This window comes from Triticum aestivum, chromosome 7A (assembly GCF_018294505.1).
Source record: "Triticum aestivum cultivar Chinese Spring chromosome 7A, IWGSC CS RefSeq v2.1, whole genome shotgun sequence".
Lineage (NCBI taxonomy): Eukaryota > Viridiplantae > Streptophyta > Magnoliopsida > Poales > Poaceae > Triticum > Triticum aestivum.
Window position 1 is genome coordinate 156,298,000 of NC_057812.1, and position 19,828 is coordinate 156,317,827.

General features: G+C 46.6%; 2 protein-coding genes across 6 annotated transcripts; one reads left to right on the forward strand and one right to left on the reverse strand.

Moving 5' to 3' along the window:
- Nucleotides 1-364: 364 nt before the first annotated feature.
- On the forward strand, nt 365-9,137 carry LOC123149490 (xyloglucan endotransglucosylase/hydrolase protein 3). Of its 3 annotated transcripts, none has more exons than XM_044569145.1 (4): nt 365-671; nt 753-958; nt 1,050-1,450; nt 9,008-9,137. In XM_044569145.1, exons 1-3 carry the CDS (start codon nt 402-404, stop codon nt 1,444-1,446), a joined length of 873 nt encoding a protein of 290 aa, XP_044425080.1. In that variant the 5' UTR covers nt 365-401; the 3' UTR covers nt 1,447-1,450; nt 9,008-9,137. The 3 variants fall into 3 exon arrangements, with proteins under 3 accessions (XP_044425080.1, XP_044425079.1, XP_044425078.1); XM_044569144.1 differs by lacking the exon at nt 9,008-9,137 and adding an exon at nt 4,007-4,476; XM_044569143.1 differs by lacking the exon at nt 9,008-9,137 and having other exon boundaries at nt 1,050-1,554.
- On the reverse strand, nt 3,035-10,344 carry LOC123149488 (NLR family CARD domain-containing protein 3). Of its 3 annotated transcripts, XR_006474705.1 has the most exons (18): nt 9,856-10,344; nt 8,304-8,510; nt 8,131-8,189; nt 7,868-8,005; nt 7,251-7,325; nt 7,048-7,131; nt 6,863-6,924; nt 6,661-6,730; nt 5,956-6,031; nt 5,733-5,863; nt 4,579-4,638; nt 4,266-4,340; nt 4,085-4,189; nt 3,905-4,000; nt 3,740-3,820; nt 3,562-3,663; nt 3,249-3,484; nt 3,035-3,144 (listed from the first exon to the last, which is right to left on the reverse strand). XR_006474705.1 is itself a non-coding variant. In XM_044569141.1 (17 exons), the coding sequence occupies exons 1-17, from the start codon at nt 10,211-10,213 to the stop codon at nt 3,416-3,418; spliced, it is 1,848 nt and encodes a 615-aa protein (XP_044425076.1). In that variant the 5' UTR covers nt 10,214-10,344; the 3' UTR covers nt 3,035-3,415. The 3 variants fall into 3 exon arrangements, 2 of the variants coding, with proteins under 2 accessions (XP_044425076.1, XP_044425077.1); XM_044569141.1 differs by having other exon boundaries at nt 3,035-3,484; XM_044569142.1 differs by having other exon boundaries at nt 3,035-3,484; nt 8,304-8,517; nt 9,856-10,142.
- Between the last annotated feature and the right edge of the window lie 9,484 nt (nt 10,345-19,828).

Here is a 19,828-nt window from a genome sequence, read left to right on the forward strand (position 1 = left end):
ACAACATTTACAAGACAACTAAGCGTCTAAGCCCTAAGCCACGTGACTAAGGAAATGCCCTAATCAAAGACCGAGAATATACGCGTCTGAATCAGCAAACCAACACACGCGTGCAGCAGTGCTACTAAGAACCATGAGCCTGTCTAGTGTTTGTGAATGTGATCATGAAGCAAAGACCCAAACTGGAAACAAGACATCACCACGATGACGACGACACCATATATGGCAACGGCCAACGCGTGCATGGATGCGTAAGTGCGTGTTCGAGAAGCCCCGCCGACGGACCTGCCGAATCGATCTAACGTGCACACACTAGACACGCAGTCCACACCTCCATATTACATGGCCAAGTATAAAGCAAGAGCAAGCGCACACACATCTCGTGGCTAAGCTAGCTAGCAATGGCTTCCAGCGTGCGGCAGCCATGGCACCTCCTCCTGATCGTCCTCCTCCCGTCCTTGGCCACGGCGACGGTGTTCGACAACAACTACGTGCCCTCGTGGGGCGCAGACGGCTACCACCTCGTCGACCAGGGCACGGAGACCCGTCTCACCATGGACAGAACCTCCGGCGCAGGGTTCCGCTCCAGGTCGACGTACGGGTCGGGGTTCTTCCGCATGAGGATCAAGGTGCCCGGAGGGTACACGGCCGGAGTCGTCACAGCCTTCTATGTGAGTCGCTGATATATCCGTGCTTGCTGCTCATGGCGGCAGAGCTACAGCTATGATTTTAAGTTGCATGGATGCATGCAGCTGGCGTCGGAAGCACCTTATGATGGCGGTGACCGCGACGAGGTGGACTTCGAGTTCCTGGGCAACGTGGACGGCGAGAACATCACCCTCCAGACCAACGTCTTCGTCAACGGCGACGGCGACAGGGAGCAGAGGCTCAACCTGTGGTTCGACCCGGCAGCCGACTTCCACGAGTACAAGATACTCTGGAACCCTTACCAGCTCGTGTACGTGTGCCTCCATTTCCAAGAAAATAAGTACATGCATTTTCTCAACTTGCATTGAAATCTGAAGAGATCACGTGCAATATATTCGCAGGATATTGGTGGACGATGTGCCGATACGGGTGCTGAGGAACCTGACGGGGCAGGTGCCGGAGTACGAGTTCCCGGCGAAGCAGATGGGCGTGCGGGCGAGCCTGTGGGACGGCTCCGACTGGGCGACGGACGGCGGCAGGATCAAGATCGACTGGGGCCGCGCGCCCTTCACCGCGGGGTTCCGGGGCTTCGACGTCGACGCCTGCGCCAACACCAGCTCGACGCCGTGCGACTCGACGGACCTGTGGTGGAACGCCCGCAGGCACAGGCGGCTGTCCGTCCGGGAGCAGGCGGCCTACGAGCACGTCCGGAGGACGTACATGAACTACGACTACTGCGCCGACAAGGATCGGTTCCAGAACGGCAAGGTGCCGGTTGAGTGCAGCTACACTACATAGCCTGGTACTAGCTTCGTTGGATAAGATCGATTTCTAGTTAAGATGGTTATGCATGATTAAAGGAGGCCCTCAGCCAATATGTTAGAATCGAATAATATTTTTTGAGCATCAGTACAGACACAAGCGCTCATATACACGCGCATACACTCACCCGTATGAACGCACACACGCACACCCTACCCCTATGAGCACCTCCGAGAGACTGAGCCGGCATATCATCTTGAGATTTACGAAGTCACCGTAGGCGTGCGAGCAGTAGGATTTGAACCCTGGTGGGTTGGGGATACCACTGTCCACCTAACCAACTCAACCACAGGTTGATTCGCTAGAATCGAATAATATTGGCATCATAACATGTGGGATCGTCTCTTTTAATTCTTATATTTTATCGACTGATTTATGATTTACTTTTCTTTCACAAAAAAAATTACTCTGAGAAACACCATGGGTGGTGGACTAGCCTTCATTCGAGTTGTTAATGGGCCTAGCCCAATTGATTTCAACACTTCTACGTAAGACCCACCTCTTCTAGAAAAAACGCACTTCCCTAAAAAACGCACGATCCACCCTGGATGGTATCCGTAGAAGTCGTTAGAGTTCGTCTTGCTCGCAGTGATCCCTCCTGTTCTGACGATGCTTCCATCCACTTACATGTAAAACTACAACCAGTAAATTTACAAGAAAAATCTGAATACGTTTGACAAAATAGATACAGGATGCATCTATCAGTGCCCATCTCTCACAAAAAAAAAAGCCTACCATTGTCCAAACATTTCGTTTTAAAACTTGATCGATCAAGAAACAAGAAAAATGACAAATCAGAATGTTAATAGTACAGAACATATACTATTAAAATTGTGTACTATCCACAGTTGGATTTGCCTATTCGTTTTTCACCGAGCTGTGAATAAAAGCCGGTCTTGAATTGCGTGCCATGGCAGGTGCATCACGTATCAAGGTTGTCAAAAAAATCAAGAACTTTTAGATTACGCATCCGTTCTCAGGTAGCATGGAAACAACACATGTGGAAGTAACAGATACTCTCACGGGCAATGACCTATGTGCTTACTTTTCGCCATGGACAAAAACGATATCCTGTCCTCACTGTTCTAAAACAAAAATAGTTTTACATCCACGACCAACAGTGATCCTAGTTGGTTCCAAGGGCAAAAATGACATTTTACTCCATATCTCCTATAAAACCAAAACAGTAATAAAAATTTGGGGTCACTGCAAGTGAAGTGTCCAAGAAGTGATATTGCCTCACCCTTTATCTACCCACCGCGAACAGAAAAAAATGCATAAATCCAGGGAATGCCCAACACAAAGTACCAGGTTATTATAGTTTCCATCACAACATAACAGTAGATGAGCTCAGTGAATCCCATTCAGCATGGATGATAATGTAAAATCGAAATGTACCACATGAAACTTTGCATGGTCATGCGGTGGAAATTGTGGGGTTGAATGTAAATGCAACACAGAATGGTCTAGAGAATGGGTGTATACACTTACACGAGCAGAAACGTTTTTCCCAGATGACCCCATGACAAAATCATCAGGCTTGACGATGACTCTACTTAGTATGTAAGTGATCGTATGATTCAAAAATAAATAAGTTATATATGTATGACAAATGACAACCAGACTAAAGAAAAAAAGCTGGCAAAAGTCATCACTAATTAGCCAAATCCATACCTGAAATGAAGGATATGGTCCATTACAACCAATAAGAATGGCAAGTGCCTCTGAAAATTTGCATATATACAGCTGAATGATTAAACTACAGTCAAGTAGTTTACCAAAATTTGCATAGCAAAGCATAAGCCATGCTCTTCCCCCATTTCCTTTGATCTACTTGAGTAATGCCCAAAAGCCTCAATTACAGTCAACTATGCAGAAAGCAGGCCATCCACCGACAAGCTGAACCATCGGATAGTAGCTACAGTGCAATGAGAAACCAATTGTACTAATAATAAATGTCTATTTCCTTTCCACTCATCTCGTATACATGATCCCGTGCCTCGGTCAGAGCAACCTGTATTGACTCAAATAAATCGCCAACCTAACTTTAAATGTGCCACCATAAACAGAGAAACTGGTAAGGAAACTAACCTGTCCAAATTTCCCAAAGAAGTTGTTAGCGAGCATTAATGATGTGACTGCAAGATCCTCATTGGCCTTGAGTGCTTGTGCCAATGCAAATGCTCCATCATCCTGTCACACGTATAAAGGATGTTGAGCATAGTGAAGATATGCCAATAGCTGACACACTGAAAACTGTATTTCTTACTCTAATCTCATTAAATCCAAGGTCAAGTGATTTCAAGGATTCATTGATTATCTTCAAACTTCGCGCCAAGCAGATAGCACCCTTCAGGAATAGGAAAAGAGTCAAAAAGGATGGATCATATAGCACGTGCAAGTTTAACGAACATGTACCAACGATTACACATACATCATCTCCAAGTCCATTTGCCCGCAAATCCAATGTCGACAATGTTGTGTTATACTTCAAACAATCAGCAATGAACTCTGCACCTGACACACCTATCTGCAGGATACATAACTCGGCTGAAGAGGCAAGATTAAAGAATACTTAAATCTGCAGCCACGCTTCGATTAAGTTCTGAATTACCTGGCACCAACCAAGCTTAAGGGTTTGGAGTTTGCCGTTGAACTTGAGAACATCGCACAAAGCCTTTACCCCCTCTGGTCCAATTGGGTTATAACTCAACTCCAGCTACAGGTAACATTCTGAATCAGTGGAAGTGCCTTATTTCATGCAATAAAATGGTTTGGATGATATGTTTACTTACTGTTGTTAGCACTTCATTCTCCTTCAAAGTTTCAGCTATTGCAGTTACCCCTCGAGAGTGAATGTTATTACCACCCTGAAAAATAAAGGAACTTCAGAGCTCTTGTGCTAATGACAAAAACTTCATGGGAACTAATAGTTTCTGAAGTACAACACAGAGCAACATGCAACCTTATTCTGAGATTATGTGGTAATATGACTTTTTTTAGGAATGTGTGGTAATATGACTTTTTTTAGGAATGTGTGGTAATAATGTAAAATTAAGTATTTGACATTCTTTGTGTCAATGGTAAAAAAATACAAATAATACTCACAAAGTCCATTGTAGAAATTGTTTTGTTCTGTTTCAGAGCATCTGCCACCTTTTCAGCTCCCTGAAAAAAAAAACAAATCATGTTAACCTACATTAAAAGCCAGTTGAATTGCACATGTAATGCTATATATGGAACTCATGTGAGGTATCATGTATTTGTCATTATCTATTCAATGCAGTGAGAGTTAGAGTATTAGCTAATAAACAATGAATAAGCAACAAGACTACAGAACAATGACTTTGCTAGCTTCCAGCACTAGAACAATCATGTGAAAGAAAGTAACATACATAAAGCACAGATTCAAACATAAACAAGTCCAGAGTTCCAAGCAATTACATCTCCAAAGTCCATGTCAAATAAAGTACCAATAATGATGTTCACAATTTCACATCAGTTCAGCCTAGGTGATATCACGCAGATGTACATCCACAGTGAAGTCATGGTGCCTTTATTACTTGCTACAGGAGACAGGCCATGTGAGGCGATGGGCTGGGCCACATTTTTCCAAGCCCAGTGTGCTGCCAAATGACTAAAGGGGTGTACGTCTTGAGATTTCACGGTACAGTACATTTTCTAGTTGACAATACCCAGAAGGAAAAAATGGGCATGTCATGGGTGGAGAATGTGGGCCTTGGGCCTACAGCGGGCACACCTGCTTGGAGAGACAACTCATGTGCCTATCAATTAGTTACAGAAAGGCTATCAACAAGTATACAGATAGATTAGATAGTTATCAGTTAGAGATTGAGTTTGCTATTTACAATCTGTACCCAACCGTGGATATAAAGCTAGGTCTTATATATTTCTAGGCAAACAATGAGAAATCAACTTTTCCTTCCTAAATTCATCAATCTCTCCTAAGCAAGCCTCTCAGTACACAACAGGGTAGTAGATTCACTATATGCCAGCTAACTCGACTCAGTTTTTTCAGTTCAAAAGGAGAGGAAGAACAACCATAGGAATATGTTAGGTCGACTGAGATCTAGCCACACCCTTTAAGTTTCTGAAAAGGATCACAGTTACATCAAAAAGGTATAGCTCCACATGTTCCAGAAAAAATGAAACTGACAGCCAAAAGTTCTAAAGCAGTCCTATTATATGTACACACCACAATACTTTTAACAAACAAGGGTAAACAGTAACAACAATACTACCTCGTCACCAACATCATCCATGTACAGGCTGAGCCACCGTAGAGACTTTGTCACTTTGATGAACTCAGCTACATAGAGAGAACCTTCTGATGTAATGTTGTTGTTACCAATATCCAAGACTGTTATCTTCCCTGTAACTCAGCCAAACAAGCAATGAAGTATGAACTTTTGCAACCAATCAACCAAATACAAGCTAGTTAATGTGGATAGCCAAAAGAGACACCTCTGTGAGCAGATAATGCAGACATCAACACCCGTAATCCCTCGTTCCCAAATCCGTTACCATGTAAATGAAGTTCCTAACAAATTTAAGGTTAATCAACATGAGAGAAAATGGACAAACAATAAGAACTCACAGGAACAAAAACATACTTCACAATTCAACCTAACGTCCTAAAGATCTTTGGTCATATATGGTAGGAAAAGAGTTCTGTGGTTATCACCTCATAAAAAGTACCAGCATGACTTCAAATTCCAAAACAAATTAACATAGTGCCAGATACACAACAAGTTTCCAGATTGCTGAATCAAATTACTGCTATTGTATGTTATCTAACCTGGTTTTACATGCATATCTTTTGAAAATAAAACATGGGTATAACCATGATCACATGCATCCTTTCATTTTATATTATGTTTCTTTTCCAAGTTAGTTGTTTTTTGGATAAATCCAACCAACAGTGTTTAAACCTGAGAAAAACGAAAACAGATACATTGAAAAAGGAAGTAAACATGTAGGTGACCAAATTGCTCCACGCCATATCTGGACCCATCTAAAAATGTACTTTGCCCTTTAGTGAGCAAAATAAATATATGTCCGGACTTAATAGGCAGAATGCATGGTATCTGGTTTCCATGGAACATTGTAACTTAAAAAACCGATAAGCAAACAATGTGGAAGTACGTAATCGGATATATCGAGTAGTACCCTGAGAGATTTGTTCCCTACAACTCCTTTTGCTAGGCTGGATGCACCGAGAGGACCACCATAGTTGCCACTAGAATACATCGAATAGAGTGTACAATTAGTTAGTAAGATCGATTCAAACACAATGTCAACTGTCCACAGCTTGGTATGCATATTCGTTGTAGCATCACGGGTAAAGGCACTAGGTTTGTGAGCGACTAACTTGAGATACAAACTCCGTAGCGTATTATTCTCAAGAAGTGCATCTGCAATACTTGCAAAACCCTGTTCCAAGACAAAAAAACAAGGATGCTATCATAATTCTTCAAGCATGCAATCATATAGTAAGCCCTTTCTCCTTTTGTGATTCAAGTGAATGTATTTGCTTCAATAGATATTTATACATACACTGTATTCTATTGTATTGTTGCTAAGCTGTACAATACGTATTGTTTTGTTCTTTTTCAGCAGATCTGAAATTGCTTTTGCCCCCTGAAAAAAGAAATTGCATGTTATGTCACAAGAGGTACACACACACACACACACACACACACACACACAGAGAGAGAGAGAGAGAGAGAGAGAGAGAGAGAGAGAGAGAGAGAGGAAACCTCATCTCCGATATTTGTACTGTTCAGGAAGAGCTTCTGAATACCTACGTTTTCAATCAATATATCTGAAAGACACTGTAAGCATTCATGAGTGTTACATTCAGTGGGAATTTATGCAAATATACTCAATTACTGTTCTGCATTTCTTAAAAAATTGCATGCCAAGGTCAGGTTTGCTGCTAATGAAATTAGACATAAATATTTGAAACTAACATGAGGTGAAAACCTCCTAATAGGGATGGATGCGAACAATCATAATGCAAATCAGATGACAGAATTATCATGCAACACTGGCCAGAAAGGAAAAACAAGTCATAGTAAGTAATTGCAAAGCCATTTACTCTACAATTTCAGAGCACAAAATCAGAACATAATACTCCCTCCATTCCTAAATATAAGTCTTTTTAGAGATTTCAACGCAGACTACATACGGAGTAAAACGAGTGAATCTACACTCTAAAATATGTCTATATACATCAGTATATAGTCCTTATTGTAATCTCTAAAAAGACTTATATTTAGGAATGGAGGGAGTATATGATTTGCATGGTATACAACAGACAAACTACAGAACAAAATGGAAGGCAGGGATGATAAATTGATAAGGTTGAGAAGACCTTGGCTCCTTCATCTCCAATGATATTTCCAGATAAATTGAGAGTCTTCAAAGCTGTGTTTATCTGGAGAATGCCATCGAAAGCTTCTATTCCCGCAGCTGTTATCGCATTACCCGAAAAGTCCACCTCTTCAGCACTCTGGGAACAAAGAAAACAACAAATGTTCACAAAGATATTAGGAAATCTGAAAGTGCCATGTCTGCTACATTACATATCTAACCTTGTTATAGGCTAAGATTCAATCACTACATTAGATATCTAACCTTGTTATAGGCTAAGCTTTCTGCTAGGAAGAATAGTCCCTCATCCCCGAATTGACGGCCTGCCAAACAACTGGGCTATTAAAGAGAAAGGCAATATAGCACACTAGTTGTCTTACAAGAGCTTTAGCTCGCATTTGCTAGCAAAATATTTTAACTTCAGTTCTTCGAAATACCTGCCATGTTAACGGTTTTCAGTGTCCGAAGTTCCTTATAAAACTTGTTTAGATTTTTCTTCGACTCCTTTTGGGCTTTAATGCTTGTAGATGTTGACAAATTGGAGCCGGCAGCAAAGGACCACGTGACCCCAGAAGACATAGGTTCTCCAGAATTCTGATCCTTTCTCTTTAGGGGGAGGAAATTCTCAACCACCTTCCAAATGACTGTCCTCTGAAACAGAGAATTAGTAGCCGTTCCAGATACCAACTCTCAAAACAAGATGAACAACAACATGTGAGCAGATTATGAACTTTGCATCCTGTACAGCATACATCTGTAGTAAGGTCCCATTAAGATTAAGACTTTCATTTGGTACCAATGTGGAGGGCTAGTTCGAAGTTTGAATAAAAGGCTAGTTCGAAGTTTGAATAAAAGACAATCGGGCCAGGCACAATTGGAATGGCAACAAAAAGTGCTGCCGCAGCGATCAGGACGAAACCATTCAAGATCTTCTCTCTTTTGCCCCTCCGCTCGTCTCACATGGCAGATTATTTTTCTGGCCTTCAACCTATTTCCGCCAGCTAGTATCTTGAATATGTTTGGAAATTGGCTGCCTGGGGTAAATAGACAACTAAAGGCTCAGGTGGCGTGTGTGCCTTATGTTGGGCTATGTGGCATTGTCGTGATGATATTATTTGTAACAAAAAAAAACTTCCTGCAGGTTATTCATGTGGCCACACATAGGAACCGAATGTGGTGCTTACTACACCGTGTGGAGGCGTGGGATTCTCTAGTCTCAAAGAGCATCTCCAGCAGCTCCCCTATTCCAAAAAAAATATCACGTATAGGGGAAATTGACAACAAAAACACGCTCCAGCAGTTTCCCTAAACCCAATAAATTTTGACCACAATAGGGGAGCAATGTCCTGGTCCAGCAATAGCATTACTGATGCATCAGTTGTACTACCTCCGTCCGGGTTTATTAGTCACCATCGTATTTTGGGTCAAAGTTTGACCACATATTTGACTAGAAAAGTGTTAATGCATGTCACTAAAAATTATATTGTTGGATACGTATTTGAACGTAGTTTCCAATGATATTATTTTCACTACAGACAACTTATATTTCACTAGTTAAATTTATGGTCAAAATATGACCCAAAATACAAGGACTAGTAAACCCGGACGGAGATAGTATCATGCAATCATTCACGGTTGTGATCTTTCTGAATCTGTCTTTCTTTCTTTTTTTGCTTGTATAAGCATCAAAGACTTTGCAATAAAGATGGTTGCCACATCAATCGCTGCATAGGTCAGGCCGTCAGGGGCATTCACTCCTTTTCGGGGGAAAATTGTAACTAGGAAATCACGCTATCAGCTGGTCAGTGGTCAACACTGTGCACATATTCTAAGGAACACTAAGCATCAAGAGTCAGAGTATTTCGTGGGAGATGTGCTCAGTAGGGAGCAGGGAGCAGGGCATCTACTCGTGATGATAAGATGACTGTTCAACTATGATAAGTTGGAAATTGGAAGAGAAAGCATAGAGAGGAAACAGTCAGGCTATACCAAAGCTCAGCGCGAGCAACGCCCCTGCCGGGACGATGTAGCGAGTGATGCCCCCCGCTCCAGCACCCAAGGGGCGGGCGACGGGCTCCCCTTGCTCCTCGCGGTAGGCTCTCCGGCGCGCGCCCCCGCCTCCGACCCCGGGAGGCTTGTCCTGGCTCTGAATTCCGTCGAACGCCTCGGACGCAGCGCGCGGCGCCACGCTCCACCGGCGGGCGCGCGGCGGCAGGGAGGGGAGGCGTCGAAACAGAAGCTTCGGGCCGAAGGAGGCGCAGCGTCGACGGGCGAAGGAGGAGGAGGAGGGCGCGACGAGGGAGGGCTTGAGGGGGCGGGCGGAGGAGAGGAGGAGGGAGGACTCCATTGGATGCGGATGGTGTCCGCCGGAGATGTGGACGGGGTTTTGGGAGGGGAGAGAGCTTTTCTTTCCGGGGCAGGAGAGGGTAAGGTTGTGGATTACGCCGGGTCAGGTTTCGAATTTTACCCGGTCTCGCCAGTGAACTGCGACATGATAGAGCGAGTAACTCCGTGTGCCGTCTCCTAAATTTAACTCTTCAAAATTTGAGAGTTTAAATTTCTGTGCACTTGGTGATTCGATTAGGATGTACTCCCTCCGTTCCATAATATAAGAACATTTTTAATACTAATGTAGTGTTAAAAACGTTCTTATATTTTGAGACAGAGAAAGTATTTGGTTTGGGAACCAAGCATAATGAAATGTCATGGTTTCATTCCATTAGAATGGGTCGATTCCGTGCTCGTGTTTGGTATGCAAAAATTCGGCGAAACGAAATGGCTACAAATTTTTGTGTCTGGTTTGAGGGATGGAGTGAAATGGACTTGTTCATCTCACCTCTTTCTGTAAGAATGGTCAACTGAAATTCGCTTAGAGATTTTTTTATATAAACATTGAATTGAATTTCAGTCAAATAAAAAAGGTTGAATAAAGTGGCACAAGAACACCACTCCCCCTAGCTCTCGTGTCGCCCCTCTCATGCGACATGGGAGCGACCCAACCCTAGCCGCCACCACCATTTCTCCCCTTCCTTCCTCCCTCTCCACCGCCGCCCGAGGAGGCCGTTAGCTATTACGCATCTACCGGTGAAGGTGGCGGCGAGGATTTGTTGCCTCGCGCTTGGCGTGGGGGCTCTGGAAGCCAGGGGTGGCGGCGTTGAATGGAGATGGTGGCAAACGGAGCTCGGGAAGACGATGTTTATGGACTTGGAGGTAGGGTAAACGGAGCACCAAGGGGCCCACAAGCTCACGTGGCGCACCGTAGGGGGGCCACCTGAGCTTGTGGTTTTGTGGTGGCCCCCTTCTAGTAGATATTTTCGCCAATAGTTTTTTTATTAATTTCAAAATAATTCTTAGTAAATTTTCATCCAATTTTGAAAAATTTTATTTCTGCACAAAAATAGCATTAAGATAGTTTTCTAAAAACAGCATTAGTCCAGATTAGTTTCATTCAAATCATGCAAATTAGAGTCTAAAACAAGAGCAAAAGTGTTTGAAAAATTAGATACCTTGGAGACGTATCAATGTCTCATGGCCTAACAACAATTTATTTAGTTAAAAAGGCTGACCCGGTCAAAGGACTACTTAAGGTCCACTTGACTTGGTCAAAAGTTGGCAGGCCGACTGTCGGTGTCAAAACCGGTGGATCTCGGGTAGGAGGTCCCGAACTGTGCGTCTAGGCTGGATGGTAACAGGAGGCAGGGGACACAATGTTTTACCCAGGTTCGGGCCCTCTTGATGGAGGTAAAACCCTATGTCCTGCTTGATTAATATTGATGATATGGGTAGTACAAGAGTAGATCTACCACGAGATCGGAGAGGCTAAACCCTAGAAGCTAGCCTATGGTATGATTGTATATTGTGGTTGTTGTCCTACGGACTAAAACCCTTCGGTTTATATAGACACCGGAGAGGGTTAGGGTTACACAAGGTCGGTTACAAAGGAGGAGATATCAATATCCGTATTGCCTAGCTTGTCTTTCACGGCAAGTAGAGTCCCATCCGGACACGAGACGAAGTCTTCAATCTTGTATCTTCATAGTCTAACAGTCCGGCCAATGAAGATAGTCCGGCTGTCCGGAGACCCCCTAATTCAGGACTCCCTCGGTAGCCCCTGAACCAGGCTTCAATGACGATGAGTCCGGCGCACAGTATTGTCTTCGGCATTGCAATGCGGGTTCCTTCTCCGAATACATCACAGGAGAATTTGAATACGAGGATAGTGTCCGACCCTGCAAAATAAGTTCCACATACCGCTGTAGAGAGAATAATATTTTCGCAAATCCAATTTGCTGACTTGTTTTGGCAGCATGACGTTATGTCATGGCCCGGCGATTATTCGAACCGTTTTTCTTCAACCAGCTCCACATATAACGCGAGGCGGTTTCTTGACACGTCTTGTCAAAGCAGAGATCGTGTTCTCCCAATTACGGGATTCTCATTAATGCGGTCGTGGGTAACCCAACCGTGTCTAGGACTCGTAGATTATAGGCAAGTCCTAAACGGCTATGGAGAGGACGCTTGATATTCACCCTCTTTATAAAGGGACAAGGTTTTCGCTTTTTCCCTCTCGTGCTCAATCGAACCCTTCCCCGCCTCGAGTTCTAACACCCAAAGCCCAGGTTAGGTGCTCCGGATCTTCAATCATGTCCCGATCCAGCCTTCAAGGCCGATGGATGCCCTCCTCCGTTACGGAAGAGGACATTAAGAAGTTGAGGGAGGCCAGATACCTGACCGCCGAGGTTTCGCATCGGCTGCCTGCTCGAGGGCAGGTCGTCCCTACTCCCGAACCCAATGAGAACCTCGTGTTCGTCTCCCACTTCCTCCGAGGCCTAGGCCACACTCTGGATCCCTTCGTCAGGGGTTTGATGTTCTATTACGGGCTAGATTTCCACGATCTAGCTCCAGACTCCTTTCTCCACATCTCGACATTTATTGTCGTGTGTGAGGCCTTCCTCCGCATTACCCCTCACTTCGGCCTGTGGCTCAAGACCTTTGAAGTGAAGCCGAAGATGATCGAGGGGCAACATGCAGCGTGCGGAGGTGCATCAATAGGCAAGATGGCAGGAGCTCCATGGCCGAAAGGTTCCTTTCCAGAGGTGTCCGAATTATGGCAACGGGAGTGGTTTTACGTCACGGCTCCCAGAAGTGCCAAGTGGGCAGCTGCCCCTGCTTTCCGCTCGGGCCCCCCACCACAACTGATGTCATGGATTAGCAGAGGTATGAGCTGGGGTCCAGCCAAGGACGTGCCTATACTACAAAGCCGCATTCGAGATCTCTTCGAGGGAGACTTTAATTTGGTTGTGGTAATACAAGTTATGCTGGTTCGTCAAGTCCAGCCTTGCAAACGCCGGCCCCTTCGCTTGTGGGAGTTCAACCCAGAGGGACCGCGTGCCATTCAAAGTTTCCTCGGCCTGACGCACGAGGAGATGTACAAGTCATTCTTCGGACCTCAAGTAGAGTGTTTGGATATTACCGAGGACGTGGGCCTGAGCAGTAACCGCGCCACCGAACAAGTAAGAAATCCTCTAGCCGAACACACTGTCTTTTATTCATCATGAAGTTATTTCTGAGAGTTCGCTTTTTGACCAGGACTGGCTAACAAAGGCGAAGATGATTCGATGTTTGGCCCCCCTCCCTGAGGGTTTGGAAAATCCGGTATTGGAAAAGATGCTCGAGGTCGCACCTTGCCCGGAGCCCTCGAAGGAAGATACGGGGGGGGGGGATAATACGGGCGGACGCGGGCCCCCATCACTGCCAGTTCCAACCGAGGGAATGAGTGTCTCCATGAAGGAGGATAACCGGGGGAGGAAAAGGACTGCTTCCGAGGATCCGGAAGCCGAAGCCTCCAAACGGGAGAAGAAGTCTCCCACAGAGGGTCCTGCCTCGGGGGGTGCTTTTGCCGCACAAAGTCCGCGGGGGGATCAGCCCTCCAACGAGTCATAAGTGATCCAAAATACTTTAATAGTAAAGGTATGCTATCTTTTTCTGAGAAAATAACCATCGCATATATCTTGCAGTTCGGGCCTTAGCCCCTCTTAGTTGAGCTCGTCTTCGGGGGATCTTCTTCCAGAGATGATGGAGAGCGAAACGCCTCCCCCGGACTCCTCCGCTCAAGAAGTGGGCGACCCCGAAGTGTCGTCACGGAGGGCCTCTCCGGATCCGGTGAGGCCAGAAGATAATCCCATAGACCCCCGAAGTCCCCAGCGTCCGGCTCCTGAAGAGAGCAAACAAAATAGTCCGGCACCGTCTGGTATGCGGTCGGACATTCTGAGGGAGCTGGTGGGGCGAGCGGCCATCTCAGAAGAACACCGTACACTGATGGGTACGGTGATGGAGAGAATTTCGTCCGCCGAAAGCGGATTACATGAAGCTTTTATGAGTCTACTGACAGGTTTTGAGGTACGTGAGATAATATGTGATAGTACTGCACATGTTAGGTGTGCCCTGTGTAGATAGTAGCCCCTGAGACTCTGGTTGTCATCGAGAATGGTGGCGAACAGAGGATCGTAGTCCCAGGCAATAACCAGACTGCCCCTATGTGCAGGTGGTGGAAGCTCCGGTGGCTAGCCGGACTAGTGAGTTTGCCAAATTAAAACGACAACTGGATGCGACAGACGCCGACATCGAGCTTGTTAACAAGAGGCTTGACGAGGCACAGGGTAAGAGTTATTATTTGGTGAACGCCACATAGTAAGAGCAGCATGATGCCAGTATCTTTAATATGTTGTGACTGCATATGGTGCTGCCACCATGGAAACCTTGCGGGCAGACCTTGCCCGAGCCAAGGAACAAACGAGGATTAGTAATGCGGCTGCTTTGAAGGCGGACGGAGAGTTGAAAGCCGAGAAGGCCGCACATTGCGAGAGCCAAGAGAAGATGGCCAAGATGGCTGTATAATTAAAAGACACTGCCGACCATTGCCGTGTCCTTGAAAAAGAAAACCGAGCGAAGGCAACAGACCTTGAGAAGGCCACGATGACGGACAAAGACACCCGTTCTGCTATGAGAGCGAAGAAGGAGGAGCTGCGGGAAGCCGGGGATATTGCGGCTGGGAAGCCCTTCATGTTACGGAGGAAGTTCAGAGATCCACGGTATGCCCCTCTGGATCGGCTGTGGAGTTCGGCAGATGCGTATATGGATTTGGCAGCGAGCGCTGCCGATGCGGCCAAGTACTTCCAAGGTCAAACAGATCGTGAAGTGGACAAGCTGTTCTGGTCGCAATTCAATGTTCCAGAGCGTCCGCTTTCATTGACTGACCAGCTAGCCGAATGGGCCGAACTGAATAGGTTGTCCGGACTCGCCATGAGGTCTGTTGTGGATCAGCTATGGCCGGAAAAGCCAAAGCCGAACAACTATTTCAGCTTAGTGCAGCAGTTCCTTGGTGTGGTGCCGTGCATTAATGTGATGAAGAGGTTGGCGTGCATAGAAGGCTCGCGGATGGCCCTTGCCCGTGTTAAAGCATACTGGGCGGAGATGGACGCTACCACTGTTGTGGCGCAGGGTTCGGCCATAGGCCGAGTGGCTGCCGAGCACTATTTCGAGGAGGTTCTCGAGGGTGCTCGTTTGATAGAGGCCCAGTGCTCGAAGAATATTATGTTTGAGTGATATGTATTCTCATTGTAAACACAATGCTTTTATGAAATTTTATAAGGCTATGTTTATACTTTTGCCTGGAAGTAATATGATGCCTCATGTGCGGCCGTTTATGTATACATGTGTATAACCTGAAAGATTGCAGGCGTCGGCTTCAACCCCCATGCATATAATGCGGAGGTGCTCGCGAAAAACGCGTGTTCACACTTAACCCAACGTCTTGGTCCTATTAAGGAGGTGATAGCGTAGCGAACGAGGCAACCAGACTATAATGCTATAACACTTTCACTTAGCCATAGGAGTTTGACAGTGGGGCTACTAGATAGCCCCTAGTGGCTCCGCACTCTCCCGATCTCGGGGTGCGTACATGCCTGGCCGAAAAACGACCCTTCGTTAAGGCGGAGGAATTCTAACATTCTGATAGGTCATCGAGTGGTTGACCAGTCTCACGCTATATCATGACAGTCAGTTTTCGGCTTTCTCTACTGAGGTGCTCGTCCGGATGAACTAGGGCACAATCGCAGTAGTTCTCCTAGTGCTACCTTAGCCGATAAAGCGGAACGTAAGGCACCAAAACATAGGAGCCGGGCAAACCCAACATTTGACCAAAGATAATGATTCGGAGCTGATGCATATAAGTCCAAACTCGCGACGCCGAACACTCCCTAAGGTATTCGGGCTTTATGGTATAAACCGGGCCTAAATAGTGCCCTTTGTAAGAAGCCCCTTGTGTCCAGGTACGTGCATTGTTCTGACGTGGCCACATGCCAAGACGTCAGCATCCTTCTCAATTGTGCTAAGAATTCGGTGGATGTGTATCAACAAGAGACAGTAAAAAAGGTTTACACAGGGTCTTAATCTAAACAGAATCCTTGGAACGGGTCCCTGCTGCATGTCTGCGCAATTGTCTCCGTTGTGCCGTATCCTGGACGGGTGTAGCACGATGGTCATCTGTAAAAGAGAGGATTTTAGGTGAAAAAGTTGTCGTGCAAAGAGATAGTTTTTAAAGAAGCCATGTATAATTCAAGATGAGTAAAAATTGCCACTTGTCTGCGTGCATTGAGCCCCTTGTAATTGTAATAGGGGTGTGACCGGTATGAATTACATATAGCTGCGCCAGACTCGTCTAACCGTGTCTGTGGTCTTTACGACCTGTTAAATGCTTTAGTTGGTGAAGCCGTTTTTAGTGTGCGGCTGCCAAGGTAGCCGCACTCTCTTCGGCGCGCAAAGATCGCTTAATACTTCCGTTCACTATAATGATGCCGCATAGATCGGGCATCTTGAGCGTCAGGGAAGCGTAATATGGTATTGCATTAAAGCGAGCAAAAGCTTCACGTCCAAGTAGTGCTTGATAGCCACTTTGGAACGGAGCGATGTGGAAGGTTAAATGTTTGCTACGGAAGTTATCGGGGAAGCCGAATATAACCTTTAGTAGCAGGGAGCCCGTGCAATGAGCCCCTAGGCCTGGCATTACTCCTTTAAAGGTAGTATTGCTATGGCAAATTTTCGCTGGGTCTATCCCCATTTCGCGGATTGTATCCTGGTATATCAGGTTTAGATTGCTGCCACCGTCCATCAGGACTCGTGTGAAGTGGTATCCGTCAATTTTTGGGTCTAATACCAGGGCAGCCCATCCTGCACGCTGGATACTTGCTGAGTAATCGCAATGGTCGAAAGTGATCGGTTGAGACGACCAGTGGCAGGACTCCGCGGTGATAGGCCCTTGGGCATATTTTTCTGGGAGTGCCGTTTTGTTTCTTCCCTTGATCACGTGTAACACGTTTACTATTTTGACTTCTGGTGGAAATTTCTTTTGTTCCCCAGTGTCTTGCTTGAGAGGCTCATCCTCGTCTTCGCTTGGTGTATCCTCCCCCTTGTGTACGGCGTTGAGCTTGCCGGACTGCTTGAAGACCCAACATTCTCTGTGGGTATGATTAGCGGGTTTACCAGGGGTGCTATGGATCTGACATATTTGGTCTAGAATTTTGTTTAGGCTGGACAGTTCGTCTCTGGCGCCTTTAGAGGGCGGCTTTTGCTGACCTGGCCGGGAGCTTTTGAATTCGGCGTTTGCTACCGTGCTCTTCGTGTTGTCTTCTTTATTCTGACGTTTGTTATTGCTGTTGCGCCGTGATTTCCCATTTCCATCTCTAACTTCGGATGTACCGGGGTCGCTGGTGCTGCATCTGGCTAGCCAGCTATCCTCACCCACGCAAAAGCGGGTCATGAGGCTTGTTAATGCTGCCATTGTTCTCAGCTTTTCTTGGCTAAGGTGTCTAGCAAGCCATTCGTCACGGATGCTATGCTTAAAAGCTGCCAAGGCTTCGGCGTCCGGACAGTCAATAATTTGGTTCCTTTTAGTAAGAAACCTGTTCCAAAGCTTTCGGGCTGACTCTCCGGGCTGTTGAGTTATATGACTCAAATCATCCGCGTCCGAGGTTGGACATAAGTCCCTTGAAAATTTGCCCGAAAGGCGTCTTCGAGATCTTCCCAACTTCCAATGGAGCTTTCGGGGAGGCTCTTAAGCCAGTGCCGAGCTGGCCCTTTGAGTTTGAGGGGTAAATACTTAATGGCGTGGAGATCATCTCCCCGAGCCATGTGGATATGGAGGATATAGTCCTCAATCCAGACCCTAGGGTCTGTTGTTCCATCGTATGCCTCTATGTTTACGGGTTTGAATCCCTCTGGAAATTAATGGTCCAACACCTCATCGGTGAAACATAGGGGGTGTGCGGCACCCCTATATCTGGGTGTACCACGTTGTTCGGATGTTTGTCGTGTTGCATCGTATGCTGGAGCACACTTGCATGGTCCATAGATGGATCTGGTTTCGCCCTCCTTTTGATGCGAGCCCTCGCGTAGACCGTGTATTGGCTTATGTGCGGCGTTGCTTGCCGCTTTATGTTGGCCGTGAGGTTGTCTATCCGGCCAGATGGCTATTTTAATTTTTGGTTGTGGGGGGTCTGAGGCCTCCTCATCGAATTCAGGTAGCAACTTCCGCTTTGGGTAGCTCTTGGTGGGGCGATTGCCGCCATACTTTGCTGGTGTGTTGAGTACTTTACTCCATCTGATTTGGAGTGTGTCCTGCGCAACCTTGAGCCTTTGCTTCTACTTTTTCAGACTCCTCGCGGTGGAAACAAGCCTTTGGCGGGCATTCTGCTGCTCCGGGTGCTTGTCCGGCGTTATGTCGTCCGGACTATCATCTTTGACAGAATTGGTTTGTTCGGTTTGATTCTCCGTATTGCCGTGGTCCGGCGGTGGTTCGCCCTGCTCCAACGCTGGGTCTGTATGATCGTTATTTCTGCCGAGGCGGGATTTGGGGCGGCGCTTGTGCCGCCACTTTGACTGCTTCTCGAGGGAACAAGCCTTCGTTGCGTCCTTCCGTTCCTCGTCGTCATCTTCTTTTGGTGTGTCCACCATGTATACGTCATATGATGAGGTGGACGTCCAGCGCCCTGTGGGCGGTGGTTCCTCTTCGCCTCCCGCATCGTCGTCCATACCATCGATGTATTCAGAGTCGAAGTCGAGCATGTCGGTTGAGTCATCGACAGTGGCTATTAAGTGGGTGGTGGGTGGGCGTCGAATTTCTTTGTCGTCCGCATCCCAATCCCGTTGGCCATAATCCGGCTAGGGCTCTCCTGACAAAGAGAGAGACCTTAGTGAATTCAGAATGTCGCCGAAGGGCGAGTGCTGAAAGATATCCGCGGTGGTGAATTCCATGATCGGCGCCCAATCAAATTCGATTGGCAGGGGCGCGGGCGGTTCGGAGTCAGAAAAAGAGTCCGGCACCTTGGGGTCATGGGCTGCGCAGAGGATTAGGCTGGTGTTCGGCTCGATCGCCGTTGAGACTGCAGCCCCTGAGGAGGTGACTAACCACCCGTCCTCGATTGGCGCAGTTGGCTCTGAGCTAAGGGTCGGAGCTGATGCGGGCGCGGCCTCTGGGGTACTGTTCAGCGGCAGAGCTAGGTCATACCCATCATGACAGTGCGGCGCGCCCGGCTATGTCTCGAATCCGTCGAAGATCAAGTCTCCGCGGATGTCGGCCGTGTAGTTCAAACTTCCAAATCTGACATGACGGCCAGGGGCGTAGCTTTCAATCTGCTCCAGATGGCCAAGCGAATTAGCCCGCAGTGCAAAGCCGCCGAATACGAAGATCTGTCCGGGGAGAAAAGTCTCACCTGGACCGCATCGCTATCGATGATAGTAGGGGCCATCAAGCCTAACGACGACGACACAGAGGAACTCTCAATGAAAGCACCAATGTCAGTGTCAAAACCGGCGGATCTCGGGTAGGGGGTCCCAAACTGTGCGTCTAGGCGGGTGGTAACAGGAGGCAGGGGACACAATGTTTTACCCAGGTTCGGGCCCTCTT